The sequence below is a fragment of the Bos javanicus genome, chromosome 3, assembly GCF_032452875.1.
Source record: "Bos javanicus breed banteng chromosome 3, ARS-OSU_banteng_1.0, whole genome shotgun sequence".
NCBI classification, from domain to species: Eukaryota; Metazoa; Chordata; class Mammalia; order Artiodactyla; family Bovidae; genus Bos; species Bos javanicus.
In genome coordinates, this window is record NC_083870.1 from 118,475,475 (window position 1) to 118,500,545 (window position 25,071).

The window sequence follows — 25,071 nt, forward strand, 5'->3', positions numbered from 1 at the left end:
CCCTGCAGGGGCAGGACAGCTGGGTGGGGGTGGGCTCCTGGGAGGGTCCCTCCCTCAGGGAGGGGCGGCTGGGATGGGCACTTCCTGACTCCCAGTGGGAGTCCCGAGATGATGGGGGTGGGTGCAGGCAGCCTCCTGGTGTCTCCTGGGCCTCGGGGCTCCTCATTCAGGAGGCCAGGAGCTCAGTGCACAGCAGGGAGACCCTGGGTCCCGCCCACGGACACAGACACTCGTGACGGGGCCACCCCACAGACCCAGGACAAAGGCGGGGCAGAAGTCCCAGGCTGTGTGCAGCCCCTGGGCTCCTGGGCCCTGCCACTCTGGGCCAAGGGTGCTCTGAACTGATGGAGTGGGGTTCGCTGGTCCAAGGGCAGAGGGTAGACCCGAGGACACAGGCTTCCATGCAGGTCCCAGCCTGTCAGCAGGGAGCCTGGAGAAGGGACCTTAAACCCCCCCCCTGAACCCCAGCTCTTTCACCCCACAAAGCAGAGCTGGTGACCTGGCTGTGGCAGGCTGTCGGGACGTTAACGGGGGTGAGAGGAGAGTCACTGGCTCATCACATTCGCCCTGAAAGCCACGTCTCAACATGCGGGTCTGGGGACGGTACTGGCGGTGAGAGAGAAGCAGGGGGTTGGGGTCGGGGGTGGGGAGGTGGGAGAAGGGCTGTGGAGTCCGGCCCCTCCCTTGGGGGGGAGGGTCTCCCTCCTGAGCCCTGGGCCAGGCCACTTACTGTGGATTTCAATGACCTTCTCCATCGACCGCACGGCGTTGGCATTGGGTCTCTGCTGTAAGACCTTTTCTGGGAGAGGATCGAGCTGGGGACGAAAGAAGAATACATGGTGAATTCGAGGCTGTCAGTAGAATCCCCGTGTGTGTTCAGATGGGACGTCCGGATCAGCGTCTTCCTCACGTGTACGTGCTAACAGAGAAGACAGCTTGAAAAAGCCAGAGGTGGCTGTGGCATTACATAAATGTTTTCACAGAAGTAGACTTATTTTCCTTAAGGTGTTTCCCCTAGGAGGCTCTTGGGTACGTTCGTGGGTGCCCGTTGTAGGCAGGACACTGGCTGGTGTCCAGGGGCAGCTGGTGCAGAGGGGCGGCGGCGTGGGCTCCACTGCTGGATGCATGGCACAGCGTCAGGGGAAGGGATGATGACTTTTCGGAAACATCAGTTTCATCGCACTTGTAAACCAGGGTTTTATAGACAGGGCTTGAATATCCCCACTTTGGCCCTCCCTGGTGGCTCAGCGGTAAAGAATCCGCCTGCCCAGCAGCGGACGTGGGTTTGATCCCTGGGTCAGGAAGATGCCTTGAAGGAGGAAATGGCAACCCACTCCAGTATTCTTGCCTGGGAAATCCCATGGGCAGAGGGGCCTGATGGGCTGCGGTCCAGGGTGTCACAAAGAGTCAGACACGACTGAGTGACAAGCACATCTGCCCTTTAGGGTTTTCTTCCAATGATCAGAGAAAAGTGGACAGAGGGTGTGAGCTTCTCTGCTCTGAGCTCTCCCTGAAGTCCCTGCAGCAGGTGGAGTGGGGAGGCGCACACGGCCCGCCCATCTGATGGCCACAGGGTGCGCCGGGTGTCTGCCACAGAGCCGCCCAGCACGCGGGCTTAAACCGATCACAAAGTACTTGCTTCTCACGAATGCACTGCAGCCAGCGCCCTGTGGGCTCATTTGCTGCACAGGCAGCCCCTGCTCCAGGGCCCGGCCAAGCTCCCTGTCGTCCCTGACTGACAGCTCGTGGCCCTCACTGTGTTTCTTTCTTTACTTTCACTGACTTGGCATCGTTGTTACTGTCTCCTGGAGTTGCTGTTGATTCGGGCTTTCCTGCACTGACGCCCCCCGTCTTGCTCAACAGACAGCTGCCCGGGCTGTCGTCCTTCTGCCTGAAGCTTCCTCCTACAGAGTTTCCCTTGGAAAAGGTCTCATGGGTCAAGCTTTCCCAGTTTATTTCTCTAGTCCCACCCACCCCAGCCCCACGGCTGACAGTCCCGCTGGGCCTGAGGCTCTGTGCTGGCAGGTACTCTTGACAACGGAAGACCTTGCCCCACTGCCTCTGCTTCCTTCGCTGTGAAGCGGTTGGTGTCTGGCTAACACTGCTCCTTGTGGCTGGCCTGTCTGCTCTCTGGCTACTTTCACAGCTTCCTGTTTGTCGTCGTGGTCCTGCAGTCACTCAGATGACCTTGGATGCAAGCGTTTTTTTTTTTAACTCTGGGTTGGGCCCCTTGCCTTCCAGAGCGGAGGATGGTGCCTCCATCAGTCACTTTTACTCATCCACGCCTCCCTCTGGTTCTGTATCTGCTCACAAGCCCGCTTCTACCCCTTGTCTCTGGGTTGTGCTCAGCCTCATTCCTTCAGCTGTTGCTTCCAGGCTGTGGGATTCCCTGGTGGCTCAGTGGTGAAGAATCCTCCTGCCAAGGCAGGACATGAGGGTTTGGTTTCTGGGTGGGGAAGATCCCATGGAGAAGGAAATGACAACCCACTCCAGTACTCTTGCCTGGAGAGTCCCATAGATAGAGAAGCCTGACCGGCTACGGTCCATGGGGTGGCACAGAGTCAGACACAATTGAGCACACACACATCCCTTCCAGGTTATTAGTCTTCTCTCCAGCTGATCTCACCGAGTTTCTGTTTTCTGCTAATATGTTTTCATTTTTAGAAATTCCATTTGGCTCTCTTTAAAACATCCCATTTCAGTTTCAGCGATTTCTGGTTCATCATTCATTAGTATCTTTCTTCTAATATATTAAACATGATTACTTTATCGTTTAAAACTGAAATGAAAAATTAAGTTCTGGTAGTGCTGGTGACAAAAATGAGAGGAGGCACAGGTAAACATGTTAGGATAAGAAGGACCGTGACTACAGGAACAGTAGAGATAAAAGACAGCACAAGAACGCTGTTAACTTCAGTCAATAATTTGGAAAAATTGGCCGAGATAGAAAAAGTTCCTGGTAAAATGTAATCTTCTGAAATTTACTTAAGAAGGGATAAAAAAAAAAAATGACAAAATCAGTCATTAACTGATTTTAATGAAACTTAAAAATTTCGCCGAAAGGAGACCCATGGCCCTGGAAAGCCCTTTCAGTCAAGGAACAGATTATTCTGACCCTACATTCACTATTACAGAGAAGAGGGTACTCCCAGCTGTCCATCAGTCTGTCTATCTCTCCAACCATCCATCATCCATCCATCCATCTATCCAACCACTCATCCATCCAACCAATCACCAATCCATCCATCCACCCATCTATCCATCCATTCAACCATCCACTATCTATCCATTTATCCATCCATGCACCCATCCAAGCATCCACCATCCATCCACTTATCCAACTATGCAACCACGCATCCATTCAACCATCCAACAATCCATCTATCTGTCCATCTACCCAGCCATCCATCAATCCATCCATCTACCCATCCATACACACATCCATCCATCCAACCATCCACCATCTATCCATTTATCCATCCATACACCCATCCAGCCATCCAACCACCCACCACCCACCCATCCATCCATCCATCCATCCATCTGTCCAACCACCCACCAATCCATCTATCTATCCACCTACCCATCCAACCATCTACCATCCATCCAACCATCCACCCATTTATCCATCCACCCACCCAACCAACCATCCACCCATCTATGCATCCATCCACTGAACCATCCATCCATTGACCAGTTCATCTATCCATCCATCCATCAATCCATCCATCTATCTATCTACCTACCCATCCACCAGTTCATCTATCCATCCATCCACCAATCCATCAATTTACCCATGCATGTACCCATCCATCCATCCAACCATCCGTCCATCCATCCACCAGTCCATCTATTTATCCACCCACCCACCCATCCATCCATCCAACCATCCACCATCCATCTATCCATTCACTAGTTCATCTATCCATCCATCCATTCAACAATTCATCCATCCATCCATCAATCCATCCACCCACCCATCCAACCATCCACCATCTATCCATTTATCCATCTACCAATCCATCTATTTATCCACCTACCCACCCACCCATCCATCCATTCACCAATCCATCCATCCACCCATCTATCCATCAATCTATCCATCTATCCACCAAACCATCCATCCATCCACCAGTTCATCTAGCCATCCACCCACCCATCCAACCAATTCTCCCCCCAAAATAGGTTGCAAAAACATGGTCTAATAGAAAAATGGGCAAAAAACTGGAAGAGAAAGGCAGAGTGGCCAAGAGACCCATGAAAAGGTGCTCAGCCTCTGAGGAACGAGGAAGTGACCCCTCTGCTGAACTGGGTGCTGTGCTGTCCTGCAGACTGATAGGGTCAAATGTGAGATGCCATGTTGCTGAGGTTGGTCCCCCACTACTGAGGGCCTGAGGGACAAACACTCAGATGCCACCTCGTAGATGTGGGACCACCCCTCCCTCCACTGGGATCTGCCTCAGGGACGCAGTTGCCCTCTGGCCATGGCTGACTGCACAGGGTGGGACCCTGATGTAATTCCCAACCTGGGCCAACCTGGTGAGTCCTGGGCCAGAGAGCAGATACAGGTGGGGAGCCCCTCCAGGAACACCTGCAGGTCCCCATGAGAACGGGGTGTCCCTGTGAAGACAGGAGTGTCCTTAAGCACCTTTGTCAGCGGGCCACCAAGGGCAGAGCCCAGGTCCCCTGTGGGTACAAAGCTGGAGCAGAAAACACGCCTTTCAGGTTTGGGGTCCTCATTGTGGCATAAACAGCTGTGGCCTTATTGTTGCAGTACAACTCTGATAGTTTGCTAGGATTTTATCCCTTTTAAGAAAAAAGCAGTTCTTTAGAAAATAACTCATTCCATAAAATGCCTATCACTTGAAGGCAGAGAGGTGTGTCAGAGCACGATGCCAGGAATTTTCTAAAATGCAACCCAGGTCTTGCTGCTCCCAGTCCTGGGGGGACCCCCACGTCTAACCTCCCCAGGGGGCCCTGGACGTGGCTGGGGGCTGACCCTCCAGGGGGCTGCATGGCCCTCCTCCAGCGCCCTCTGCCTGGGTCACATCCGGTGAGCACCTTGGCGCCCACATTGCCGTCTGCCCCCACCACCATTTCTGTGGTGGCTCCCCATCTTCAGCCGCTCTGGGCATCAGTCTGCCCTGAGCACACATCCAGCCTCCACTTTACACACAAGGGCTGGGCAGCGGGGGAGGCTCTAGCTCTTAAAATATAAATCTCTCATTACCTGGGGTCTTATTTTTCATTTAATAGACATCACTGAGCAGCCCAGGGAGAACCAACCACTATCCATCCTACAAACTTAGGAAACATCAGGGACCAAGAGACAGACCTCTGCCCGGCCTCGCAGAGCAGGGGCCTGCATCTGTGGGGCCAGCGTGGGTGAGGGGTGACGTTCACACAGGGGCCAGGGCGGTGGGCCGTAGGGAAAGCAGGGGAGAGGGGGTCAGGCCGTGCTAAGCAGGGGAGGGACTGGGGGGCAGGTGCGACTGGGAGCAACGAATAGGGCTTGGCAGAGGGATCTGAGGCACATGGAGGCGTCCAGTGGCCCCAGGAGGAGAGCAGACAGGGGCCACCATCCTGCTCTTGGCCCGGCCGAGCAAGCTCGGAGAGCTGGGCTGTGTGCCTTCACTTGCCCGCCTGTGTCTGGAAGGAGCCAAGCTGGAGAGGCTTTGAGGACTTCCCTGGTGGCTCAGATGGTAAAGCATTGGCCTACAATGCAGGAGACCAGGGTTCAGTGCCTGGATCAGGAAGATCCCCTGGAGAAGGAAATGGCAATCTACTCCAGTATTCTTGTCTGGAGAATCCCATGGATGGAGGAGCCTGGTGGACTACAGTCCACAGCGTCACAAAGTGTCAAGACACGGCTGAGCGACTTCACTTTCACTTGGAAGAGAACAGAGGGCTGGCTGTGGGTAACGCCAAGTCCGAGTGATAGACAGGAGCCCCTGGCCACCCTGGGGCACGTTCACCTCGCGTGTATTCCACGTCACAACCGAATCAGAAAGGAGGCTCGGACTTTAAAAAGCCAGCCTCGGGGAAAGTGCGCAAGAAAACCCTTGTGCAGAGTGCCTGGTTGTGGGTATCGGTGTGGCTTGCTACTCTGCAGTTTACAAGAGCTCACACCACACCCTGAGTGAGCAGAAACCAGAGAGGTTACAGCACCAAAGAAAATGGTCCTTACGAAATCCTGGCTGAACCCAAGTCACAGCGTGTGTTTTCCAGAAAACGAAACTGCACTTTGGTGGGCATCTCTGGGCCCGCAGAGAACACGAGAGATGACGGAGCCCCCAGCCCATGCTCAGGGGCTCACGCCCTGTCCCACCATCCAGAAGCTGCCCCCAGCCTGTGACGGACCTGACGCTCACGGCCGTGCCCGGGTTCAGACGCCTGGCCACCCCGGCAGGTGCCCCGGCCCCCACGTTCTTCCCAAGGAGACAGACAACGTCCCCGGGGGCTCTCCAGCCGACCACACCCCCTGCCTGAAGGCTGGCTCTGCGATCCCCCCTCCCCATCTCGAGGATCCTCTGGGCAGAGGGCCCTGTAGTACTCAGAGCCACGGGGGCCCGGGGGCCGCCCCAGCCTGCTCTCCTGCATCTTCCCTTCTCTCTTGGCCTCTCCAGGACCTCTTCCAGAGATCGGTTTCTGGTCGGCCTCCTCTCCCGAGTCCTCTGCCCTCAGGCCCAGCCCCAGCCTCCCTGCTGGCTCCCCCGGGGAGGGGCCGGGCCGCCTGCAGTCACTTGTGACTGCGGTTCCCACCTGCTGGCCGAGCTCCTCTGGGGGCCTCAGGGAAGCACGCTCCTGCCAGGGCTGGTGCTGAGCCCTCCCGGGACATCCCCTCCTCGGGGTCCTTGCGGGGCTGGGCGGTGGGTGGGGTCCCCTCCCCCGCAGGAGGGCCTGCACGTCTGTCTGCTCAGGCTCTGCGGCCTCAGCGCGTGGACTGGATCTGGCGACAGGGCCGGACTCAGTGACTATCAGGGGCCGGCCACATGGCGTTTCCTGAGCCTCCTAGTGAGGCGCAGAGGCTTGGAGGACATTCCTGGTTTGCAACAGTTTTTAAACACTAGTGAAAATGAACCACATGGCACCAAAAAACCGCAACTCCTTCAGACAAAGGTTAGAAGACAGCCTCCACTGACAAGACAGCGGAGGGCATACGCCCAGGGTGGCGGGATGCTCCTGGGGCCCCCGAGGTGGGTTCTGGTCCTCATCTCCCCGCAGCAGGAGGCCCAGGAGCTCCGGGGCGGGTCCCCTCTTGCCGGCAGAGGGTGCAGGGCCACTTCTCCGGGGGAAGGTGGGGAGCTGACGGGCCCGCTGGGGCACAACTCAGACTCGTGGCCCACCTCCCCGACCCAGCACAAGCCGTGTCCTGGAAACATGACTGGGGGACAGGCTGCTCCATCCTCACAGCCTGCGTGTGGGCGCTTCGGTGAGGTGAGCACAGGTGAACCCCAGCTGGCGGGCTGGAAGCTGACAGCGGGCTCGCTCAGCCCTGCGTCTCCTGCGTCCACCCGCTGCTTCTAACCCCCCGGGGCCGCCCCACTCTGCGGCCTGGTGAGGCAGTGCAGCAGGACAAGGGATGGACACTGCCACGGCTGCCGGCCACCTGATCCCCCACCACCTCCTGCCCGGGGTCTTGGACTTGGGATCAATGAGCCGGTGCCATGTGACCCTCCAGAAACCGCACGGCTAAATAGAAAATGGGCCCCAAAGGAGCCTCCCCTTGGGGGCGACCTGTGAGAGGGGAAGCGACTCCCCACCTGCCCGGGGCCCTGCCCTGGGCTGCAGGTCCTTGGCACACTCCCCACCCAGCTCCCGTAATGACATCTCACTGTCATCGTCCCCAAGGGCTGCAGATGGCCTGAAGCTGAAGCTAGTCAATACGACGGCTTCGTGTTCAATAGTCAATTCACACAACTTCAGTTCAGTAGTTGGTACGATGGCTGTTGTGGCGCGGCAGGCCCTCCAGGCCCAGCCCCGCGCGTGCCCCTCTGCTGACCCCCATGGGCGGGCGCCCCCAACACCGGCCGTGCACAGTCGGCTTCCCCCACCCTGGAGCGAGCCGTCCCTGCGCCTGGCATCAGCCTCATCAAAGGCCGAGGGGTGAGGCTCCCTCCAACTTTCTGGCATTAAAAAGATTTTTAAGAGACCTCGATAAAACTAGGGCTTCCTGTTTTTTGATGTGTTTCACCAAAGGAATACTTTGTCAGAAGAGCGCGAGCAGCTGAGCTGAAAGCCGAGTTCTCTACCGCTATTTTAAAATAGCTGGCTCTCAGAATCAAAAGCCCTCAAGATGGCTTGAATATAGAAATCAGCTGCCTTCTAGTAAAAGGGGTGAGGAGATCGCTTTATGGGAAGAGAGGAAAGGTGAAGACTCCTGCACACTTTGGAAAGCAAAAGCAGGTGGGTGTTTGCCAGAGAACATTCACACGTGTTGCTAACAAGCTGACCAGAGAGCGGAGATTCCAGCAGGCCCCCGGACCCAGGTGTGACTCAGGTTACAATGGACACCATCTAGGACACGCAGAGGTTGACAGGAGAAAACACAGCCCTCCCAGGTGCCTGCCCACCCAAGCTTACCACCTCCACCCCTGTTGCCAGCCAGCGGCCTGTCCCAGCAGACAGCCAGGGAGCACAAGCCCGGGCCAGGGAGCACAAGCCCAGGCCAGGGAGCACGTGCCCCAGCCAGGGAGCAGGCATCTGATTCAGGGAGCACAAGCCTGGGCCAGGGAGCATGCGCCTGATTCAGGGAGCACGCACCTGATCCGGGCCAGGGAGCAGGTGTCTGATTCAAGGAGCACAAGTCTGGGCCAGGAAGCACGCACCCGATTCAGGGAGCACAAGCCCAGGTCGTGGAGCACAAGCCTGGGCTAAGGAGCATCGCAGGCAGGCCTTACAGGGAGCCGCCCTGCAGTTCTGCCTCTTTCCCTCCATGCCTGGAGTCTTAGATCCCCCCCGTGAGCCCCTGGGCCTGGCCATTGGGAGCTGCTACTCCAGGAAGGACACACCGGTCCAGGGGCGGGCTCAGGCACCCCCACAGGGCACCAGGTAACCCTGACCCTACTGAGAGAGGGTCCACGCACTCTGCGAACGTGGAGAAGCCCCGTTTCATCTGACGGGCCCTGGGGAGGGGAGCAGCCTCCAGGCGTTCCTGCATGGGCCTGCACCTCCCTAAGGCCCCCACGAGACCCTCTGTGTCTGGGGAGTGTGGACTGTGGGCCTTGCTCCGCTGTGGGCCGGCTGGCGACCCGAGCCACTTGGCCAGTGCTACCATACACCAGCGGCTCTTTCCTTGGCCCCTCACGGCAATGCCATGGGAAAAGCAGCCAGAGAAAGCCATGTGGTGGGTGTGGGAACCACCCACGCTTCCCTGATGGGGTCAGGAGACTGGGATGCGGCCTCGTGTCCAAGGCCGTGGATGCATTTAAAGCTTCAGGAAGAGCACGGTTCCAAAATCCAAGGTGGAAGCTACAGAGTGGGTTTCTGTCATGAACTTCAGATTCTCAGAACCGACCCAGGCAGTATCCCCACCCCCGTCCTCCCCCCCGGCAGCCGGGTGGCTCTGTCCACCAGGAGTGCCAGTGGGCGTGGGCATCCCAGGCCGATGGCATTTTAGCCTGGAAAACTCTCTCCCAGTGGGCCTCCCTCCATGGAACCCTGTGAAGTTCCCTCTGAGCCCGGCTGTTAGGCCGGGCTGCTGAACCCAGTCCTGGGCATCGCCTGAGAGTCAGAGCAGCAGGAGAGCCACAGGGACCCGGGCCCATGCCCCAGCCCCCAAGATGGCGTGCTGACACCTCCCCCAGGACCTGCTTCAGGACGTCCCAGAGAACCGACCATCCACGAGGAGGTAACCAGGTAAAGGCGTTCCTGTGTGAGCCCTACATCAAGGCGAGTGCCTTTAAAAGACAGATGCTGAGCCGTCTGCTCAGGAGACACGGCTTCTAACTGTCCCTTTGTCCACCCACTTCCGGCCACAACCAGACAGTCCTGTTGGGTGGGCAAGCCTCCTCTTGGATGTGACTGGCAGATGCGCAGGCCGCGAGACAGCGGGGCAGGGCGGGGCCCTCCTACCTCATTCCCCAGCAGGGCAGAGACGCAGGCTTCTGAGGCGTCGCAGATGGCTGTGAGATCGTGGCCCCCCTCCAGCGCCAGGACAACCCGGCCGCCGGCCAGGCCCATCAGCTGCTTTGTCAGGTACCCGAAACCTGCGGGGGACACGGGAGAGGCAAGTGGCGGGCGAGGCGCCTGGCAGCGGACCAAAGCGTCTGGGGCGCTGCAGTGCCTTACCGAGGCCCCGAGGCCGGCACTCCGAGTGAGACACCTAATGGAAGCCAGGCTGGCCTGTGATAAATCCACTGGAGGATTTCGGCTTGGGAACCGAGGCCCCGAGGCCGGCACTCCGAGTGAGACACCTAATGGAAGCCAGGCTGGCCTGTGATAAATCCACTGGAGGATTTCGGCTTGGGATTCTTTTTGATCTCTGTGGGAGTAGGAATTATGGTTTCGGGGCTTTGATTTTATAATGTTGCAAATCATCTCGTTCGGGGGCGGGGAGGAGCCCCGGGGGAGCCCCCATCTCGCTTGCGGGACCACAGAAGCCGGGAGGCAGCAGGGCGGCGGGCAGGGCAGCTGCTGGGGCCTGGCCACATCCGTCCCAGGGCCCAGGGCGTTCCAGTCGGCCGAAGTGCCGGGCACAGGTGTGCCAACACACCCACGCGTGTGTCACCGCCAGGGCCCTGCGCCCTGTCACTGTGCATGTCACCACTGTGCCCCTCCAGGGCCCTCCTGCATCCCCATCTGGCTTTCTGCAGCAGCCACGGTCCCTGCAGTGCAGCCCAACACCCTCCCCACGGAGAATGAGAATGACCCTCCTCGGGGAGCCAGGCCGCCTGACCCCATCTGTCCGCAGAGGCTGGTGCTCAGCAGAGCGGGCCCGAGGCTGGACTCTGCCCCCGGGCAGCTGCGGGTGCCGGCGAGGCCCTGGGGCCCCCCAGCCTCAGTTTCGTTTCCAATGGCGACAGTGACGCTGGCTTGGAGGCGACTGCAAGGACCCCAGGAAGCACTCAGGGCGTGGGCCCCCAGGCTGGGCGTGGAGGGCACTGGTGCCCTGCCTGTCAGGGACTCAGCCTCTCGGCCCCCGGCTGGGCAGGTGGACTCTGCGAGGCTGTGCTCTGTTGCTGGGCTTCCTCTTTGCTGCACCATGCTCTCCCCACATGGGTGCAGGGGACAGGCTCCCCTGTCCCCCCGGAACCCCAGGCACCCAGACCACTGCAACCCCCAGGTCGCTGGTCAGGGTTGGGGCGTCCAGGCCTTTCTGGGGCCGGCGCTGGGGTGGGGGCGCTGTCACCTGCCTGAGTTGCTGAGACGGAGGACGCACATGTCTTTCCTCCCCTGACTACAGTGAGCCTGCTCTCGGCTCTTTATGTCTTCACAGCGTTTAGGGCCGGCCCCCCCACAGGCCCCGCGTGGGATGACAGCCCTCAGGAGGAGGGGGACCCGGCCCCAGCTGACAGCAGCAGAGGGCAGGCCCCAGGCTTGCTGGCCTTCTGGCTGCACGCCTGCCGCCGGCCTCGTGCTCTCCGGGGAGCCGGTGTCGTGGTTTCAGTAAGATGTCTTTGGAGTTTTGGGGTGGAGTCTCCTTCCACGGCCACTGGAGGGGAAGCCTGGTGTGCACACCGCGCATCTGACACCCGGCCACCCGCAAACCTGACTTACACTTGGCGGAGAGGTTGTAGCCTCCGAGGGGCGTGGGGTGGCCCTCCACGGCGTCGAAGCCCGAGGACACCAGCACCACGTCCGGGGCGAACTCGCTGGCGATCGGCATGACCACGGTCCTGCACGGGGCAGAGGGGGAGACGCCGCGTCAGCCCAGGATGGCCACTGTCACTGGCTGCTGGGGCTTCCGGGGCACCGCCCAGCACTGGGGACCCGGGGCCGGGCAGCCGAGCTGGTGAGGGCGTCCCGGAGCCCCCACCCTGGCCTTCGACGACCACAGCCCAAGGCTATGCCGTCAGCTGCGACGGACCAAATGACCCGCTGCTCGGGTGCCGGAGGGACGTGTAAGGCTAATTAGAAAGAAATTCAACACTTAGGATCCCTAAAGGGACAACTGATGCCCCAGTTTAAGAGAACCAACTGGTTAGTAGTATAAACAGACGCTGAGGAGGTCAGGCGCTAAGTTACGTTCAGGACACAAGGCAAGAAAAGTGGGGGGAAGCTCCTGTTAACACAACTGCCTCAGGAGCTCTCAGCCTGAGTGTATGGCTCAGCCTGGAAATCTCAGTTCCTGCTGAGACCAGGAAGACTCCCGTCCATCTAGTCCAGCGTCTGACCCAGAGCCAGCCTCATAGGCCTGGAATGTCCCCCTTGACTTTCTGTCTTCCTCCTGCCCGGCTCCTCACCTCTGAGATATACTCCTGCCCCTGCCAGGTCTTCAGAAGATTGCACGAGGGGCTCAGTGTGCTGGGCGTGACCAATGGTCACCGCCCCTCACAGGCTGGGCTCCAGGGAGCACCACGGGCACGGGGTGGGCCCCAGGGAGCGCCACAGGCATGGGGCGGGCCCCAGGGAGCACCACGGGCACGGGGCGGGCCCCAGGGAGCACCACGGGCACAGAGAAGGCCCAGGGAGCGCCACAGGCATGGGGCGGGCCGCAGGGAGCACCATGGGCACAGGGCGGGCCCCAGGGAGCACCATGGGCACAGGGAAGGCCTAGGGAGGACCATGGGCACGGGGCAGGCCCCAGGGAACACCATGGCCACAGGCCGGGTCACAGGGAGGACCATAGGTACAGGGCACCCCCCTGTAATCCCACAGGCTCTCATCAGGATGACATAAAATCACCGTTTATGACAGCAAAGTCAACTCTGGAAGATGACAACTTTGGCCAAAGAAACAGAATCAGTTCAATTCAGTTCAGTTGCTCAGTCGTGTCTGACTCTTTGCGACCCCATGGACTGCAGCATCCCAGGCCTCCCTGTCCATCACCAACCCCTGGAGTTTACCCAAACTCATGTCCATAAGAAACAGAATGCTCAGTGTTAAATACTTCTCCATCTAGGAACTATCCTGGTTTGTGGTCCTGTTGAGAGGTCCCTCTGATTTCAGGTTGGGGAGGGCCGAGAACCCCGGAGAGCCACACAGGTGAAGACCCGGCCCCTGCTCTGCAGGAACCGTGGTGAGGAGCCAGGAGGCCCGGCCAGACTCCTGCGACCATGCATGGCCCAGGGGGCTTCCCAGAGGACATCCACCTGTGACGGGTCAGGTGCTGGGAGCATCTACCACCAAGACTCACCAACTTCACCCCTGGCCCTTTGTCCACCAGGAAATCCCCTTCTGGAACCAGGGAGTCACAGGCCAGGTGGGCCTTTCAGCAGCTGGCAGCTTCTATTCTTTCCTCTGAGGCTGGGTCCAGTTCAGTTTCCTCCTGAACAGCCTCTGCGGAGCTGATGGAAATGCTCTCAAGGACTCAGGCTCTGGGCCTTGGGGGCCACCCCTCACAGCCCAGCAACGCTGCATGTGGATCAGATCAGGGGCTGAGAGCATTCCTGCCGAGGGCCAGGGAGCAGACACTTCCATCTTTGGGCCACTTGACTTAAAAAAACACAAGGTGGGACCTGGTCCCTGGGCTGCCGTCCACCAACCCTGCCCCAGACTCCTGCCATTCCGACTCTGCTGAAGTTGCTCCATGCATGATGCCAGCCCCCGCTCTGAACGCTTCTCGGTGCCAGTGGGACGAGAGCTCACAGGAACTGGAGACGCAATGTAGAGAGCATGGCCTCTTTTTCTGGCTGCACCGCACGGCATGCGGGATCTTAGTTTCCCAACGAAGGGTCGGACCTGTGTCCCCTGCGCTGAAGCGCAGAGCCTCAACTGCTGGACGCCAGGGAAGTCTGCGAGCGCGGTCTTCTAAACACAGCACAGGCATCAGAGCAGGCCCTGGGGCTTGTGTGGAAATTCCTGGTCCAGGATGGTGGTGGGGGGGCCGCCTTGGGATCCAGGAAAAGCCGTCTGCTCTCCCTCCACGCCCGGCAGCTGTGTCTGTGCCCACAAACGCACAGGCCACCGTTCCCCACTGCGAGCACCCGGCGGGGCCCTCTGCACGAGCCCTCATCATTCCAGCGAGGCTGGTTTTCAATTATTTTTAATGAAGTTCTTGTCACATAAACTTTGTCTTTGGGCGGGAGACCGGCTTCGGCCGCAATCTTGGTAGGGATTTTAAAGCCGGCACGGTGTTTCAATGAAAACCACAGACGTTCCAAGCAGACGCCGGCTCATTCATAGAGCTCCGGCAGACGTTTTGAAGCAAGTGCATGTGGGCGCTCTGCTGCTCTGCTTTGAAGTATCGCGGAGCGATTTCATTTCTAATCCCCCCACAAAATTAAAAAAAAACAGCCCTGTGAAAATCATCATTAAAGGAGGTGAATACCGAGAGGGTCCCTGGCGTCTGTGCTTGGTGTGTGGCTTCGCCCCAAAGCCAGTCATAACAAGTTGTAAAGCACGGCTGATCCCTCATGTTGGCGTGTGGGTGTGTGGTGTGTGCATGCGTGTGTGACAGGTCTGGGGAGGGGGGCTGGTGCACAGTCCAGGCGGGAGTCTGAGCACCTGGGAAAGCGGATGTCCGTGCGCACACCTTCCTTTCCTCTTCCTGACTGGGATGGTTGACGCTGTAATCCCGAATGCTTGCTACAGTAAGAAAATCTGAAATGGTGCTGTTTGCCCGGCGTGTGCTGAGTGGGTGTGCAGCACACATTTTTAGTGTGCCCTAAGCCCCGAGAAACGTCGTCTTCCCTTGACAGGACTTGGCTTCCTCGTGGGTAGGAGAAGGCTGGACGCGTCACTACTGACTGTCTACCAGCCTGCCTTCTGGACCTCCCAGCATCACCCTGCCCGGGACCCTCGTGCCAGAAGCAAGCTGCCAGCCTGTGACTGGTTAACAGCTGCTGCAAAGAAAATGGGAAACTGCCTGACATTTTATTTCTAGGATGAAGTTTTAATGAGCAGTTTAGTCTGAAAATAATAAGATCTAAATATCCGCTGAAGGCCTTCCCTCAAACTGCTGCTCTAAGGCGAATGGGTCTAGGGGGTCCTTGGCGACCTTCAGTGGGAAAACCGAGGAGGACAGCGTTGAGGGCCAGGAGCCTCCCAGGGCAGCAGACCACCAATCGTCCGCTTTCAGGGAGGAGACCCTGAGAGAGGAGGAGGCCAGGTGCAGCTCTGGACGTGGGAAAGCGGGGGGTGGGGGAGATGGCGACAGGGATGAGCAGCGGAGGTCCCGGGGCCTCCGCGCCCTGTGGGGTGGGGTGCAAACGCGCAAAGTACCTGCGCAGCTGAGCTCCTGGCCCGTGACGCCTAGGACCCGGCCGGGCGCCTCTGCCCTGGACACGCGCTCTGCCCATCCCTCCATCCTTTGCTCGCTGGAAAGTTCACACCTGCAGCCGGGTTTCCATGGGGAAAAGCCAGGCCAGGTGCCAGGGCTCGGCAGGCCAGACAACAGGGTGGACGTCGCTGACCGGCCTGTTCTGCTTGGGCCAGCCTGGCTGCTCCATGAAGGCGGCAGTGCCCGGGGAGCTACGGGGCCCCTGCAGCTCCCAAAATCATGTCTTATCAGCTGCACTGTAACCTCACACGGCCAGACTCTGCCGTGCCAACATGCCAACTCCCAACCCACAGTGAAATCTAAATGCACGAGCTAGCTCCAACAGCTGGCTCCAACTTCTAAAGAAGAAATGACTTCTCAATACACCACCCAACTGGGGCCCGCACAAATCCGCCAGACTGGCGGTCAACGCCAGCTGGGGGCACATGACCTGGTGGCCAGTGGGCTGCGGTGCCGTGTTTGGGGGCTGTGCCCACTGGTTCCAGGGCCTTGGCTGGAACCAAGGTTCTGTCTGCTACGCTGCCCCTGGCTTGCTTCTGCCCCTCCGATGCCCTGGGGCACTGTCCACGCAAGCTGGCCCTAAACACCCCTCGCATGCGGCCCCCGGAGCCTTCGCCCCACAGGCTTCCTTGCTCATGCTCACCCCTGTGTTTCTGGCTGGTTCCACAGTTCACGTCTCCCGCCAGGAGGGCGCTCACTGGCTGGAGGCGCCAGGCAGAGGACACTGACTGTGGCCGAGCCCTGAGTCCAGACCCGGTTTTACAAAGGTTGCTGCTGGGAGCCCGACAGCACCATTTCAGTGATGGCATTTTGATCATCGAAAACTTCCTTTCGTTTATGCTCTGCAAGGGGAGGTATGTGCCCTTTGGGATCTGGAATCTCTGTACACCTGCCTAGGGGGGCCTGGCCTCTGAGTCCCTGCCCTGGGGGTCCCAGCCTCTGAGTCCCCCTGCTTTGGGAGCCTGGCTTCTGAGCCCCTGCTATGGGGGCCCACATCCTCTTGAAACCCCACCCTCTCCACTGGGACTGCAGGCCAGGGGCCCAGCACCTGCTCATCAAGTACCCAAGCTCTGCTGAGAGTCGGGATGTGAAGGAAGACAGTGATGACGGGAATGTGACTGCCGGGCCGGGCCCCCCAGCAGTGACGCCGTGGCCTCAGCCAGGCTGAAAGCCACTGAAGGCCGCCCCTGCTGCCGCCTCCCCACACAGGCCTGCCCCACCCTGCCCCCCACCGGAGTCGCATCCCCGAGGCTTGGCCTCTTAGCTCTCTGCTCGCCAACCTCCATCTGCCAAGGTGTGGACGTCTTTCCTCCCCACCCCCGGCAGGCTCCTGGGCAGCGGGTGGGCACCTCGCCACTCCAGACCCCAATGTATTCTCGCCCCCTTCCTGGCCCTGCGGCCCGGGCCCCGCCTGTCAGGGGCCCCCAGGAAGCCTTGTGCTTGAAGGCTCCACGACCAGCCATGGGAGCGTCCCCCGCCCCGACACCACGAGGCCCCCACCCGAGGGCAGGAGGACGCCGCACGCCATCGGCACAGGCCCATCTCACCCGGGGCCCTGCCACCCACGAGGACAGGCACGTGCACCCCCGACCTGTACACAGGTGCAGTGACCGCGGGCTAAACACGGCATCGCTCAACTCCGAGGTTTTACTTCTATCTTCTGCTTCTAAGATCATTGCAGTAGAAATGTCCTCGGATAAACGCTCTGCCGAGAAGACCTGGACGCCCCTGAAGAGCTACAGTGGCTGCTAGAGGGGTCCAGGTGGGTGTGTTCATGGCCCCCAGGGGCTAGGCCCTCAGGGACAGTCTCCCCGGAGCAGACACACTATTGTGAACGCAGCCAGCGCCCCGAACTAGATGTTCGCACGTGTTTCAGAGGGTCAAATTTTATGTATAGTTTAGCTCAACAACAACCAACCAGTGTTTTTTTTTTTTTTAAAAAAACATGGAAGAAACAAAAGCCCCTCAACCTTCCTGCAGGGCTTCAAAGGTTGGGTAAATGAAATGAACCTGCTCAGCTTCTCAGAATAGAGGCCGACCTCCCTCAGAGAGGAAGACTTCCACTTGCAAACAAGCGGTTTCACCAGCATCTCTGATAACTTTTATAACACGGCCTTTCCCCCCACAGGGCACTGTGAGAGCAGGAGCAGTCCCTGCTCCACCATCCCTGAGCACCTTTATATCATGGCCTGTACCCCATACTGGGCTCTGAAAGCATGAGCAGTCCTGGCTCCACCATCTCTGGGATGGTCCGGCTCCACCATCCCTGAGCACCTTTGTTAACACGGCCTTTCCCCCCACACAGTGCTCTGAGGGCAGCAGCAGTCCCGGCCCCTGCACCCCACGCTGCCAGGCGGCAGGGAAGTGAGGGGTTAAGAAAAGTACACCAGGATCTCCTGGCCCGGAGGCCTCCGCTGCTCAGCAGACTTCAAAGCTGCTGGCCTGGCTGGTTTGAATTAAAGTCCCCTTTTCTCCCAGAGTCTCAGGCCCAGGAGAAAGTGCTGCTGCCTCTGGCTTTCATTAGGGGCAATTTTCTTATCTCTTCTTCATCTCGGGCTTGATCTCCTGAAATGCAACAAGGCAGGCGTGGGTCTCAGCAGAAGGTGCCGCCTGGAAGGCATGGGGCGAGCGTCGTCCGGGCCCCCAGGGAGCGGGCAGAGGAGGGGAAACGGCTTCTGACCCTCCTTCCCCACTCTGATCGATGCCCAGGGAACCATAAATTGTAAACTTCAAAGTGCTATTTTACATTAAAATCAATAAAAGAAAAAAACCCTGAAACAATTTTCCTTTTCAAAGAGGCTATTTGAGCTTTAAAAAGTTCACTTGATAGGGCATCACCATGTATACACTTGGCAGAAGATTAAAACGGGACATCAATAGCAACTCTGGGTGAGGGGTCCATCGTAATGCTGGCGGTCGGGGAGGGGGCGACCCCCAGGACCCGCCTCCTGCCCGCTTTTCCACCCCATCAGCGTGCCCAGCACCCCGAGACAGCCCTGGAGGCCGGTTCAGTTGGAACCTGGTCTGAAGGAAGAGGGAACCGCCATTTTTACCACTTTAACCCCTAGTTTCAAGACAGCCTCCACCAGAATTCAGCCATGCCGGGTCCCCTGAGGCATCAGAGGTCACTGGGCTGTATTCATGCCTCTCAGGGCTGAGTCCAGACACTTTCTTCCCCAGGAAGCCCCTGAGGAGGGCCAGTTCTCGGGGTGGGGCTGGAGGGCGTCCTGGGGCGGGCGGTGATGGCCTCCACAGAGAAGGCCAGTTCTGATTTCCTGAAGCTGACGTTTAATCATGTACGTGAGTGGTTTTCAGATGTGGTGTCCGTTTAGGGGGAGTCCTTCTCCCCTAAGTAAGGGGGGGGACAATGTCACGATTGCATTACATCTTACCAAGAGGAAGAGGAAAGAAGAGCATTAAGCCACTGAGATCGGAGGAGAGAGTGTCTGGGTGATGACCCCGCGGGACTTCTGAGGAGGCGATGGGGTCCTGTCTGAACCGGCTGCTCTCACTGTCTGCGCACCTCGTCGCTTGACCCACCATTTGTGGGAACCAAGTGGCAGGCGGCAGGGCCTCACAGCGGCGGAGCCCCCCTTGGGGCCCGGCCTCTGCATCCCTAGACCCAGACAGCTGCCCCTGAGGCTGGGGCACAGATGAGGGGGCAGATGCTGTGACGGGTCGTGTGACCCCTACGGCCACCCCACCCAGAGCCCAGCCCAAGGCTGGCAGCAGGGAGGGCCCTCAGCCAAGCTCTGATGGCCTGGCCCTCGCTAGGATCTCAGCTGCAGGTGGGACACAGCCGTGCTCACATCCATGCGTGCCTCCACGCACATGCCCATGTGCACACGCATGCACACCCACACACATACAGGTGGGTCACACCCGCACACACACACATAGATACAGGCACATCACACACACACACACACACACACACAGATATAGGCACATCACACACACAGAGATACAGGCACACCACACACACACACACAGATACAGGCACATCACACACACACAGATACACACACATCACACACACACAGATACAGGCACACCACACACACACACACACAGAGATATAGGCACATCACACACACAGATACAGACACATCACACACACACACAGATACACACACATCACACACACAGATACACGCACATCACACACACACAGATACACGCACATCACATACACACACACACAGATACACGCACATCACACACACACACACGTGCCCGTATGCAGGACAACCAGAGCACGCACTCAAGAGGAAGGAAGGAAAGTCCCTTGGAAACTTGATGGGCTCCAAAGCCTGATGCAGAGGCCATGTCTCAAACAAAGACGGAAGGTCTGTTGGGCTTCGCTACTGAGGAAAACTTTCCTCCTTCCGAGGGGCCCTGGACGCACACTTGCCAGGGGCTGCCCCCCCCGTTCCCTGCCCCCCGCCCCCCAGCCACTTGCTCCGACCGCAACAGGAGGCGGGGTTTCCTCCTACTAATCTCCTACTAACCAGAAGGTAGCTGGTTAGTGCTACCAGCCCCAGGAGTCCCTTCAATGTGGCCCAGATCGAAGCAGAAAGCACGGCTCGATGACAAGAGCAAAGACGGCTTTACAGAATCGCCTTGTACCTGACTCCCCCAGCCCAGCCTAACACAACGGAACCGGGGTGACCAAGGGAGTCACCTCCCGATTTTTATGTCAGCAGAGGAGGGATGTTCACTTCTGTTTCCCACCATCTCACAGAAGGTTTTTTGAGAGAAGAATTAGGAGATCAGGAGCCTTTTCAGACTGCAGCACCCGATTCTCCTTAACCTCATGCTTTCTGACACCTTCCCCCAGCCTCCCTCACTTTCTTACTATTGAGACCCCAGACGGAGTCCTGGTTTCCATGAGACGCACAAGACGGGAACCCTGCAGACGGAAGGTGACAAACAGTCTTGGGGATGACACCTCTGGCCTGAAGAGCAGACTGTGAGAAGCCTTGGGGTTCATCCCCCAAAACGCAGAGACAGCAAGACCGGTTCCTGCAGTGCCAGCACACAGCACTGCCCAGGGATGGAGGGGGCGTGCTCACGAGGGAAGGCGAAGGTCAGAGGAGAACGGTGAAGCCCACAGGAGCTGGGCCCCCGTGGGGGGTTCCCGACTGCTCCCTAAGTGCCCCACGGGGCGGAAGCCAGGACCCTCACCTGAAGGCTGCGAGGTACTCTGCGTCTCCCATGGGGGGGTCCAGGCCGCCGGTGAAAGCCATGTTGACGTTAAAGCCCACGCCGGCGCCCGTGCCCACCTGCACGGAGGAGAGAAATGCATGCCATGACCCGACCTGGGCGGCCCTTGGGGTGTGCCCCTCGCCCACCCACCCGCCCTCAACACGCTGCCTTTCAGGATGGGGCGTTTTCAGAGGCAGGAACCCCGTTCCCCCGCACGTGCAGAGTGTGGGGGCCTTGTGCCCTGCCTGAGGGAGGGGCCACACCGTGAAGGGCTGTGGGGACCGCTGCAAGCTGGCCGTCTGCCCTGACGTCCCTTCCAGGACGAGACCCCGAGGCGGGTGGGCCTGTCTTTCTCCTTGGACGGGATTCCCTACCGTCGGGCCTTTCCGCTCAGAACAGGGACCTTCGCTGGAGTCTCGGGGGTCACCCGGGAGCCCACTGTGGGCACTCGACCGGCGAGAGGGCTGCCGCCCTGGACACACATGGTGCCTGTGCAGCAGCCTCTCCCGAAGGCGAGGGCACCCGTGCTCACTGGCCCAAGCCCTTGGCCCACCCAGGCTAGAACCAGGGTTCCCAGGATGTCGTCTGCACATGGACCAGACGTGGCCCGCATGGGCGCACCTGAGGGATCTGGGCTGACGGCTTACCCCCGTCACGCCGGGCCCCCTCTGCTCACAGGCGTGCCCCCAGCCCCCAGGCTGCGCCCGCGGACAGAGCCCTGCTCACCTCGTCAGGCGCGCCACTGCCCGGGAAGAAGTTGCCGTCGTCGTAGCGGTGCAGGGAGATGTAGAGCACGCGGGGATCGCTGTAGAAGGCCTGCTGGGTCCCGTTCCCGTGGTGCACATCCTGTGGGGCGGGGGGTGCTCAGCGCTGGCGCCCTCCCGTGAGCCAGCACCTCCCGCCCAGCGGGGGTAAGCTCCCTGGCTCAGGGCTCTCAGGGCACGGCCTGCGGCAGGTTAGCAGGGTGTCTCACTGCCCCGGGGGCTGCTGTTTCCGGGCAGGGTCATTTGATCAGTGTCTTGCCAACCCTGGGGCAAGGGGCAGGCTGGGGAGCTGGGCAGCCCGCCCTTACTGCCAGCCTGCGGCTCCCACGGCTGCTCACTTGGGGGCGCAGGCTCAGAGCCGGCTCCGCTGGGGGCTGAGAGCGGGGGTGCCAGGCCCCGAGTGGGGTGACAAGCCACACGAGTGGGTGGCTGGCGGCCAGCGCGTGAGCTGCGGGCTGCAGACGAACCGCGGTTTTCAGCCCAGGAACTGCTGAGAATCTGCGCATGAATGCTGTCTGAGCTCATTGGAGAAAACACAGAAGGACAGCTGGAAGCGGGGGACCAGCCGGACTCCACAGAGGCCTGAGGGTGAGGGCGGGGCAGGTGCCGCCCGCTGCCGTCTGTGGCCACAGCAGAGCCTCCGGCGCAGCCCTGGATGGCAGCCGGCGAGCGCCCGCCTTCTGCAGGGGCTTCACGCCCCCAGCATCTCTGACTGCTCCCCACGGGGGGCTGACGAGGGGCTCCCTGGGCTGAACGGAGCAGGCACTGGGCGTGTGAGGACCAGGGTCAGCAGCCCATGCCCTGCAGCCCCGGCACCAGCGCCCGGAGCTTGGGGTGTCCCGGGCTGTGTTCCGGTTTTACTTTTCCCAAACCCAGGAGGAACTCTGCAGCATAACGGATAACCCTGCCTGAAGTATCTGATTTTTTTTTAACTAAAAATACTATGAAATGGATCATAAACTCCAAAGGGAGTTTTCTCCCCTCCCCTTGCCATCTATGGCTTGAAAAACAATAATAAAGTGAACACCTTGAGTGCCCACCTCCCACCTCTGGAATTCAGCTATTCTACAGCGTTTTTCATAGACTGTACCCTGTGAGGCAGGGCACTGTCAGAAGCGGCCCGTCATGTGGGAAAATGGGGCAGGGGGTTAAATCGGTAAAAAACCGGGTCACCCGGCAGAAGCAGGAGTGACAGAGGCAGCTGGCCGGGCCGCCGTCAGTGCCAAGGGCCCACGAGCCCCGCCTGCCCCCCACCCTCCTACGAGGCTTGGCAAGACCACCCTCTAGCTGCTGCCCTCAACCACCAGCCTGTCTCCGGACACTTCAGAACCAGGGTCACTGGCAGGACGGGCTGGTAGGAGCTGTCACACTCCTCGGATTTGGGCTTTTACTTTCTGCATCTTTGAGGGAGTTTCCACAAAGTGCGGGTCTGCAAATCCAGTTGTCAGCGGAGGTGGGAAAGCCTGCCTTCCCTCTGTCTGCTGGAGCGGGGGTGGGGTAGGGACAAGCTGGCAGCGCCCCAGGGCCCCCCAACTCACCCAGTCCACCACGAGGGTCTTGCTCACGCTCAGCCTTTGCTGGAGAAGCTTGGCAGCGATGGCTACGGAGTTGAAGTAGCAGAACCCCCTACAGGGGAGAATCAGGAGAAACGGAGATAAAATGTGGGCTCTGATTAGTTTGTACACAGCTTGTACGAGAACACTAGAGAATCCCGAGGACATCTCCTGGGACATGCACTGACCAGCCTCCCAAGAGGCATGAAGGCCCACGGAACACAGAAGTTACTATTTTACTCCCTCCCCGCTTATCTTTCTGTGTTCTAGGATGTATACAATGATTCGAGAGAGGCTTTGAGAGGACGGGAAAAACAAGCTAAGAAAGTGAGTCGAGTAAAAATGAAAATCTCCTAAACTTGAATTGCCACAGGAGCTGAGAAGCCTAGGTGGGTTTGTTTTGAGGGTGCAGGCTGGCTGTCTGGAAGGGGTACCAAGCACCCGTAGCCTCTCCTGCCTTGCTGGCCTCTGGACCCCCAAGAGAGCCTCCAGCGACGAGACTCCTCCAGGCTCCATCTGGGTCCCCCTGAGCCCACTGTCTAGAATATGTGACAAGCCAGACTCAGATTAGAAAGGTGACCTCAGAGCAGATACCCAGTCGGTCAGCACCCGCTGCTGGGTCATGCAGACTGTCCTGGGCCAGGGAGGGACGCACGTGGGTGACGACAGCTCCCTCTACAGCAAGGGCCCTTCCTGCAGCCGCATCCCGACGCCCCACTGGGGTCAAGGTAGCTCCCTGCCTGCGTGCTTCCTGCTTCTCCCTGCGGCTCTGTCTGCATGTGTGTGCCTCACCAGCCGACAGGCCGGCACTCAGCCTTCCAGGCTCCGCCCGTCGCCTCCTCCTGATGACCCCAACCCTGAGTCTTCTGTCTCAGGCCCTGGGTAGAAGCCCCATATGGCACTTGCTGAGGGTTTCCTGTGTCCACTTTGGGCACAACTTGTGGGGTCAAGTCCTGTGACTCCTGCAGGGGGCTTCTGGACAGGGATGGACCCTGAGTCCACATGCCACCCCCCGCCACCTCAGCCAGCTCCACAACCCGAAACACAGGCTGGACAGCTGACCACTGTAGTCGTGGCCTGGCGACTTGAGCCTCACGGTACCAGAGCATGAGCAGGTCGGCTGGAAGGCCACACGTGAGCAGACCCGAGGTCTAGAACAAGGACGAACCCCCTGAACTCCTCCTGGGACAGCTGATGTTCCCTTTCCTGGGCTTGTTCCTGGGCTAGACAAGGAGGTGGCGCCTCTGGACTCACTTCTGCACCCTCGGCCTCCCCTCTGTGCCCCCTGCCACCCCAACCCGCATCTTTCCAGAGTCACAGCCAACTCCAGCTGCACATGCTGCTGGCCCGGCACACGGGAGGGGTGTGAGACAGCCGTGTGTCCCCTGCCCGAGAGCGACCATGTGTCCACTTACATGGGCGTGCTCTCCTCTGCGTGGTGTCCTGGAGGGCGGACCACAGCAAAGCCATTCTAGGCACGACACCAGCGGGGAGAGACAGGGACAGAAGATTGGTTTCAGGTCAGTGAGAAAAAGATCACAGACTGCTCTTGAGCACAGGCAGAGTCTGCATGGTTTCCAGCCGCCCCCGGGCGCAGACGCCCCAGGGCTCCCTGTGAGCGCTTCGGAGACACCCAGGTCCCTTCTGTGAGAGGCCTGCTGTCATCACAGATCACTGAGACAAAAGGTCAGCTCACTCCTGACTTTCCATCCGCAACAGTCTGCTGGCCAGGCTGCGGGCTGCTGAGCGGGGGAGTCTGGGAAGGAGGGGAAGGGGTGCCTGTGGCCCTGCTCTGATTATAACCAGCAGGAAGTAACTGGATGGGAACGCTGGAGCAAATGAATCTGACGGGGCTAGGCTGCTCCCTGGTTGGGCCATAATGTCAGCTTCCCTGCTGTCTCTGCGGGTCAGCTCCCCGGGGACTGGGCAGTGCAAAAAAAGGACCACTATTGCCTGTGAGCAAAGGCTGGAGAAGAGCTGCAGGTTGCCCCCTCCAGGCCCCGAAATCACTTATGCTTTAAAAGGACCATCTGCAAACCATCCTGCAGCCGCCGTAATAAAGACGGTTTAGACCAGCACGCCCGGTCTTGCAAGCCCAGGAAGCTATGTGGTCAAGGTCTGCAACGGAGCCCCCAGGGCCATGGACCATGCTGGCCAGGCATGG

General features: G+C 59.3%; 1 protein-coding gene across 8 annotated transcripts in view; it reads right to left on the reverse strand.

Annotated features, from left to right (window-relative positions):
• The window catches only part of HDAC4 (histone deacetylase 4), a 292,464-nt gene that overhangs the window by 5,493 nt on the left and 261,900 nt on the right, over positions 1 to 25,071 (reverse strand). For 7 of the 8 annotated variants that reach the window (XM_061412829.1, XM_061412826.1, XM_061412832.1 and 4 more), the window contains 7 exons: positions 24,323 to 24,378; positions 22,893 to 22,980; positions 21,317 to 21,436; positions 20,570 to 20,667; positions 11,719 to 11,837; positions 10,075 to 10,208; positions 731 to 815 (listed from right to left, as the gene is read on the reverse strand). In XM_061412829.1, coding sequence (XP_061268813.1) covers positions 731 to 815; positions 10,075 to 10,208; positions 11,719 to 11,837; positions 20,570 to 20,667; positions 21,317 to 21,436; positions 22,893 to 22,980; positions 24,323 to 24,378 — 700 coding nt within the window. The other variant, XM_061412834.1, reaches the window with a different exon arrangement.